The sequence below is a fragment of the Rhinopithecus bieti genome, unplaced genomic scaffold (assembly GCF_001698545.2).
Source record: "Rhinopithecus bieti isolate Rb0 unplaced genomic scaffold, ASM169854v2 scaffold_23748, whole genome shotgun sequence".
Lineage (NCBI taxonomy): Eukaryota > Metazoa > Chordata > Mammalia > Primates > Cercopithecidae > Rhinopithecus > Rhinopithecus bieti.
The window spans coordinates 454,772-462,343 of NW_016811596.1; the positions used below are offsets into that span (position 1 = coordinate 454,772).

The 7,572-nt window shown below is 37.2% G+C and overlaps 1 protein-coding gene across 3 annotated transcripts in view; it reads right to left on the reverse strand.

Moving 5' to 3' along the window:
- AQR (aquarius intron-binding spliceosomal factor) overlaps positions 1–7,572 on the reverse strand; it is a 124,608-nt gene that overhangs the window by 98,686 nt on the left and 18,350 nt on the right. For 2 of the 3 annotated variants that reach the window (XM_017894282.1, XM_017894283.1), the window contains 4 exons: positions 6,157–6,277; positions 3,395–3,534; positions 1,111–1,179; positions 128–228 (listed from right to left, as the gene is read on the reverse strand). In XM_017894282.1, coding sequence (XP_017749771.1) covers positions 128–228; positions 1,111–1,179; positions 3,395–3,534; positions 6,157–6,163 — 317 coding nt within the window. In that variant the 5' untranslated portion in view covers positions 6,164–6,277. The other variant, XM_017894284.1, reaches the window with a different exon arrangement.

A 7,572-nucleotide genomic window follows, 5' to 3' on the forward strand; every position in this document is an offset into this window, starting at 1 on the left:
CAAAAAAAAAAAAAAAACTTATTTGGGCTCAGCACTATATAAAGGGAAACAATAAACCAGTCAACATCATCTAAGGTCCACAATCCAGCATAATAAGCCAACATGAAATGAAGCTCTGCCAACATACTGTTCTCTTGCTTCTGGATCCATCTTTTCATCATTCTTTTTAATCAAGTTCCAGAATTTTCTTAGCTTAGGTGTCTTTTTTAATTCTAATTCCAATCGTGCCTGAAGAAGAGATGTTATTAAATTACCAGTAACCTCAAAGTTTACAAGGATAAGGATTAGATCAACTATTTGCTAGTTTTCTAATATATGAGTACAAAAGAGAGCAATCAAGATTGTAAGCTCAATAATTATTTTTTTATTTCAAAACTTAAAGAACTAAGTCTGAAAAATATATGCATCAACACTTAGCATCATCACTGAGGTTTGAAAAATATGAGTCTGAAACAATGCACAAAAAACAGCTATCACAAGCAAATAAGGAAATGTCCACATTAGCATATTCTCACTTTTTAACTTAGTATTAACTATTTGTATGTGTCTTATGTTTTCACGCCCATGAACTGGTACTTATGAATGAGTCTGCATATCTGAGTATTTAAGTGGAAACACCTATGTGCAGGAAATGAAACTCTGAATAAAGCATTACACTGAAATCTGATAGTTTTAACTCAACTACCTAAGATGTATTCATTTGGCTTTGGTACTTGCACATATTACCCAATACTTTATGGAAAAATGGAAGTCATTAATATTAGGTATGATCCAGATCTTCTCCTACAGCTATATATATACTCTAATCAAGGAAAAAAAATTCAAGTCCACATTTAGTCTCATCTATACTTTGCTAAATTAGCCCCCTTTCTCTACAAGCTCAATAGTTATTACCTTATTCATTTTATATTACTAAAATTAAGTTAAACATCGAATGCACATAAAAACTTTAAAATAAAAGCTTTATCTGTAAGTTAATGCAAAGTGGTTTTTCTAAGAAAAGGGGTATTTAGCTACCACTTGTATATCCAGATTAAGGCTATAGACTCTAAAACCACATGCTCTACTTATAACACATACACTCCTAAGATTCTGAAATTAGAGACTTACCAGCTGTAAGCCCATCCACATTGGGAGGGAGATAAGCTGCTGTACTTGACTCCGTATCAAGTCTACCTCCTGTTTAGGGCATGAAGAAAACAAGTTTATAAACATACCAGCATTTCTACCTAAGTCTTTACATTAAGAAGTATTACTGCCTTTTTAAGTCCTGGATGGAAAACACGCCACCAATATTTTCCAATTAATATTTTGATATTTAAAAGTTCAATGCTTTAAAAAAGATTCCATCCTTATTATTTACAGATTTTGTATTTGCAAATTCATACACTAACAAAAATGTATTTGTAACCCCAAAATCAATACTCCATGTGCTTTCACAGTCATCCAGACAAAAATCTGAGTTGCCTGACATGCACATTCTCAGGTGAGACTGAACTGATGCTCTGCTTCATTCTCAGCTCTCATACTATAAGAAACAAGTATCCTTTTTGTGGTCTATTGAGTACTTTTTTTTTTGGCATGTTTGTGCTTTTTGATGATTTCACTGTTTAAAATGGCACGAAGTCCAAGGCTGAAGTGCTGTCTGATGTTCATGGGTGCAAGAAGACTGTGATATGTCTTATAGAGAAAATACGTATGTTAGATAAGCTTCGTTGAGGCATAATTACAGTGATGTTGGCAGTGAGTTCATGGTTAATGAATCAACAATATACAATAAATAAACTGTCTTTAAATAGAAACACACATAAAATAAGGCTATGTATTGATAGTTTGTATAATGTCATGACCAAGGCTTGTAAGAACCTAACCCTGTATTTCCTCAAGGAGTAATGGTTCAGCATTAGCTCATTCAGTGTTCATAGCTACTTTATAAAATGAACGTAACTACCTCAATTAAGAATTGACTGCATATTTTAAAAGATAAAGCATTTCAACAATAAACTAGTTTGGTAAGTTGGTTAAAACTATCACCAAATTACTAATACTAATAAAATCTTGTTTCTGCTTAGTTTCTGATAAAAAAATCACATCTATTTATACTTCTATTTGTTCTGTTTAGTTTAATAAATGTTAAAGAGATAATGGTGGTATCCAGTGCGGGCATGATAAATCTATTTTTATGCCTTTAAAAGATCCATGTGAGATAGTACATGGAAACAGGTAGTAACTATCCATCTATTAACACTCAGTCTTCAGGATAAGAAAGAACTCTGTGCATTCTCCTGCATGGGTGTAAGTGAATTATCAATTCAGAGGCACTAGATAAATATGTATATTTATCAGATAACCACAGTAGGAAAACTCAAATAAAATATTAATTACTGAAAAAATTTAATTTTTTAGAAGATAATCTTTTTTTTTTTTTTTTTTTTTTTTTTGAGACGGAGTCTGGCTCTGTCGCCCAGGTTGGAGTGGGGTGGCCGGATCTCAGCTCACTGCAAGCTCCGTCTCCCAGGTTCATGCCATTCTCCTGCCTCCGCCTCCCAAGTAGCTGGGACTACAGGCGCCCGCCTCGTCGCCCGGCTAGTTTTTTGTATTCTTTAGTAGAGACGGGGTTTCACCGTATTAGCTAGGATGGTCTCGATCTCCTGACCTTGTGATCCGCCCGTCTCGGCCTCCCAAAGTGCTGGGATTACAGGCTTGAGCCACCGCGCCCGGCCTAGAAGATAATCTTATGAAGGATGAAAATTTATCACACACAAGACATTTTCAAAGATCATCTACAAATGGCCTGTATCAGTTAACTCAAAATACAACTCTCCTACTGACCAACCAGCCTGTACATGAGGCATGATGAAAAGTAATGAAACTACATCCCTGTATGTATATGCAGTTTGTGGCACAGATCTCATTACTACAATTCCATATTAACCAGTCTCCTTGCTGCTTCTCCTTTTTGTGCTCTCTCTTTGGAGTTTCAGTTCTTATAATCATTTTTCTTAAGAGTCCAGATAGAAAAAATGAAGTATCAAGTTCAAATCTATTAAAAAGTGAACATATCGCCGGGCGCGGTGGCTCACGCCTGTAATCCCAGCTCTCAGGGAGGCAGAGGCGGGAGGATAGCTTGAGCCCAGGAGTTCGAGACCTGCCTGGGTAATACAGCGAGACCCCGTTCTCCACAAAAGGAAAAAAAAAAAAAAAAAGACAAAAAAAAAAAGTGAACATATCTTATAAAATGGTTTTACTGATAAGTGGCTGAAATCAAGCTAAGCATTATCCTTATTCGCCACTATTATGGATGAAGAGTTGGCTACAGAGGTAATTTCATCTAAACTCAACCTAAAAGAATAAGAAAACTTGAAAATTACCCCAAAATATAAAGTAAAAGTACCAAACTATTGAAGCAATGATCAAGAAAAAGTAGTAAGACTGTCTGTTCATGAAGTGAAAATTCACCGTCAGTTTCAGCTAATGCTGCCTTCAAGATGTGTTTAAAAAAGAATGGGAAGTGGTCTGGCTTCTTCTTAAAATCTGAAAAGAAAAGAATAAAATTCATTTTGAATTGGTTTGCTCACTTAAGCTTTAAAGAAGCCCTAGTAGGCTTTTTAGCAGTCTATTTAAAAAACCAAATAATTACAAAAGAGTTATTTGTATATCTATAAAATAAGCATCACGTGCTTACTTATAATTAATGGCAAGTCAAATACAGGTTTCTGACAGGACTATGAGAGAGTTGCAGAAACTTTTAGCTAATAAAATAATGGCTTTAACTTCTTTAGTTTTTCCTCTGTGGATTATGCCTGTACTTGGCTCAGGCTTTGTTTTCTTATTACGGATCTGAAGTTTTATTTTCTCTGATTTAAACAAAAGAAACTACATCTTTAGCAAAAATTGTAGTTTTCACATTGTAATTAATCTCAAGGATAGCCCCTCCTGCTTTATATTAGCTCTTTACTCTTAAGTCACATATAATGTAAATATATTCAAGCCTCTTTGACCTACCTCTGTTTCTAGTTACCGCCGCAGACAAGCGCTCCAAGCGTGTGGTCTACGCTAGTTGTTTTCATTCACTTCTCTAAGGCAAGCTCCCTTGAAGCTGTACGGCTGTCAAGTCCTATGGACCGTTATGAAGCCTCAACTCCTTTTCACCATATTGAAGGCTCTTTTTCTTTCGTCTGTTATCTAAACAGCAACATTCCTAGGGTTCTAGCCTCATTCTTCCCCCCCATTACTTCAACCACTAAATACCAATGATTCCAAATATACATCTGCAGTCCAGATTTCCCTTCTGAGTTCTCAAACCTTAGAGTTCTCTGTCTACTAGATGACTTAAATCTAGATATTCCAAAGGCAATTTAAACTGAGTATGTCCAAATTCAATTCAACAGTTTTGTATCCTCCAAATTATTTATCAGTCTCTATTACCTATCTTGGTAAATGGTACCAACATCTATTATATTCATTTGCCCAAGCCTGGAAGGTTATTGAAAATAACACCCTTTCCTAATGCTACTTCAACTGATTATCAAATTCAATCAATTCTACCTTCTAAATCTCTGTATATTCTCTAAATCTGTACTATTATTTCTCTATTTCAAGGCCTAATCACCAAAGTGATCTTTATAACAGGCAAATTGACCAGGTTATTCCCTGGCTCAAAAAATTTTCCTTCTTCCTTTCTAAAATAGCTTGAAGCAACTTCAAGAAATCCCGAGGCTCTCTTGATATCGACATAAAACCCATAGTTTATTTTGAGCTCTAATGTGCCCTGAGATGGTAGTCATTTAATGAATATTTGAGAGAAGTATCCACGGCTTTATCTTAAAGACTCTATCACCTTCTCACTTCAGAGACCACTTACTCAAAACAGATGACAGGCATCCATTTCTTTTTTTTTTTTTTTTTGTCATTTAAAAAAGTCTGACTGGAAGAGAAGAAACCCTTGATGAAGTGACCATTATATGGTGGGCAAAGAAAACAAAGGTTTTGGATCTCTACTTATCAAGCTTCTGTTGTACCAGCACAAAAAGGAAACATCAGTGCATTAGAAATTTCTAAAAGGAAAAATAGATCCCAAATCAAGGACAAAAAGAACAGGCAGGGCACGGTTACTCATGGCTGTAATCCCTGCACAAGGCAGGTGGATCACCTGAGGTCAGGAGTTCGACACCAGCCTGGCCAACAAGGTGAAACCCCATCTCAACTAAAAACGCAAAAATTAGCTGGGCATGGTGGCGGGCACCTGTAATCCCAGCTTCTTGGGAGGCTGGGGCAGGAGAATTGCTGGAACCTGGGAGGCAGAGGTTGCAGTGAGCTGAGATCACGCCATTTGCACTCCAGGCTGGATGACAAGAGTGAAATTCAGTCTCAAAAAAAAAAAAAAAAAAAAAAAAAGAACGTTGAAATTATAACATAAGCATCTGTCTTGACTTTGGTAACTTTTTTTTATTCATGTAAAACTACAAATATATACTTCCTCTTGTGAAAAAAGACACTGAGAAGTATCTCATTTGAACATTATATACTTGCACTTTTTCCTCTTCTTAGAGACAGGGTCTCGCTCTGTTACCCGGCTGGAGTGTTGTGGTGCAATCATTCGAGGTTGATTGCAGCCTCGAACTCCTAGGCTCAAGCAGTCCTCTTGCCTCAGTCTCCCAAGTAGCTGGGACTACAGACTCACGCCACCATGCCTGGCTAATTTTTTTTTTTAAAGAGACAGGTCTTTGCTTTGTTGCCCAGGCTGGTCTTAAACTCCTGGCCTCAAGCAATCCTCCCACCTCAACCTTCCAAAGTGCAGGATTACAGGCATGAGTGACAGCACTCAGCCTATTTGTACTTATTAATATAATTTCCATTTTGCCAGCTCCTGATGTAAGTTGTTATAACATATACCATTCTTTGTTTCAAACACAAAGCAGAAAAATAACTCACATTCATAACTTTTCAATTCATAGTAAATTATTAAATCGTTTGAAGAAAGTGTTGAAACCAAAAGAAAACGTATCTTTCACATACTCATTCTTTTTCTCAATATTTGCTTTAATACTAGGTAAAATTCTGCTCTAAAAGCACCACTATCAGCAAAAGTTCTGCCACTTTGTAATGGCTTAATTGGGTCAGTATGAAAGCTATGAAGTAATTTAAATCGGTTACCTCCCATGCAGGCACGTTTTCTCTGAACTTCTCATTCACCATACAGCAAATTGACATTAAATAGGCCTTGCTGGATACCTCAGGAGAATAATTCATCCAAAGATAATTTTCAAGATACTGGCTATAAAGAGTAAAAAGCACAGAATATTTCATTAGTTACCACCACTCACTGTAATGTATAACTCACCCAGAAAAGCATAATTATTTACAACTTTCTGAAAATATTTTGGAAATCTCTATTTATAACTTGGAATCCTTGGCTGGGTGTGGTAGCTCATGCCTGTAATCCCAGCACTTTGGGAGGCCGAGGCGGATGGATCACTTGAGGTCAGGAATTGTGATATGGTGAAACCCCATCTCTATTAAAAATACAAAAATTAGCCGGGTGTGGTGGCACAGGCCTGTAATCCCAGCGACTCAGGGGGCTGAGGCAGGAGAATCGCTTGAACCCGGGAAGAAGAGGATGCAGTAAGCTGAGATTGCACCACTACACTCCAGCCTGGCCAACAGAGCTAGACCCTGTCTTCAAAAACAAAAAACAAAACAAAACTTGGAACCCTTCACAAATTTACCTGTTGTCTAGGTCACTGCTACCAGCTACAAATTTATATATAGAAAACACAGCTTTGGAGAATGACAGTCTTACACATTCAAATACAAAGGTATCAAACGTTGCCAACATACATAATTATCACCACCAAACCACTGGATATTCCCTTACTTAAGGCGCTTTTACTTATTTATTTATTTTTTGAGATGGAGTTTTGCTCTTGATACCCAGACTGGAGTGCAATGGCATGATCTAGGCTCACCGCAACCTCCACCTCCCGGGTTCAAGAGATTCTCCTGGTTCTGCCTCGTGAGTAGCTGGGATTACAGGCATGCGCCACCATGCCTGGCTAATTTTTTGTATTTTTAGTAGAGACAGGAATTCTCCATGTTGGTCAGGCTGGTCTTGAACTCTTGACCTCAGGTGACCCACCCGCCTCAGCCTCCCAAAGTGCTGGAATTACAGGCACGAGCCACTGCACTTGGCCACTGCACTGCGCCTGTCTTTGATTCCTAGAACATACCATTATTAACCGCACCTACGTTCCATATCCTAGCCCCGCATGAACCGTATAAGGTGTTATTTAATTCATGCTTGTAAGACATACATCTAATAAATCATACACGTCCACCACACTTTAATTCAAATTGCAACTATCCTTACTCAAACCCCCCCTCCCCCCACCTTCGACAACTCCCTTATAATTTGCCTTTGCCAAACCCCAAAAACAAAAGCTTGACACCTCAGTCGAAGTTTTTTTTTCTTCTTTTTTTCTTTTTACTGTACTTTTTATTATTATTATTATTATTATTATTATTATTATACTTTAAGTTCTAGGGTACATGTGCATAACGTGCAGGTTTGTT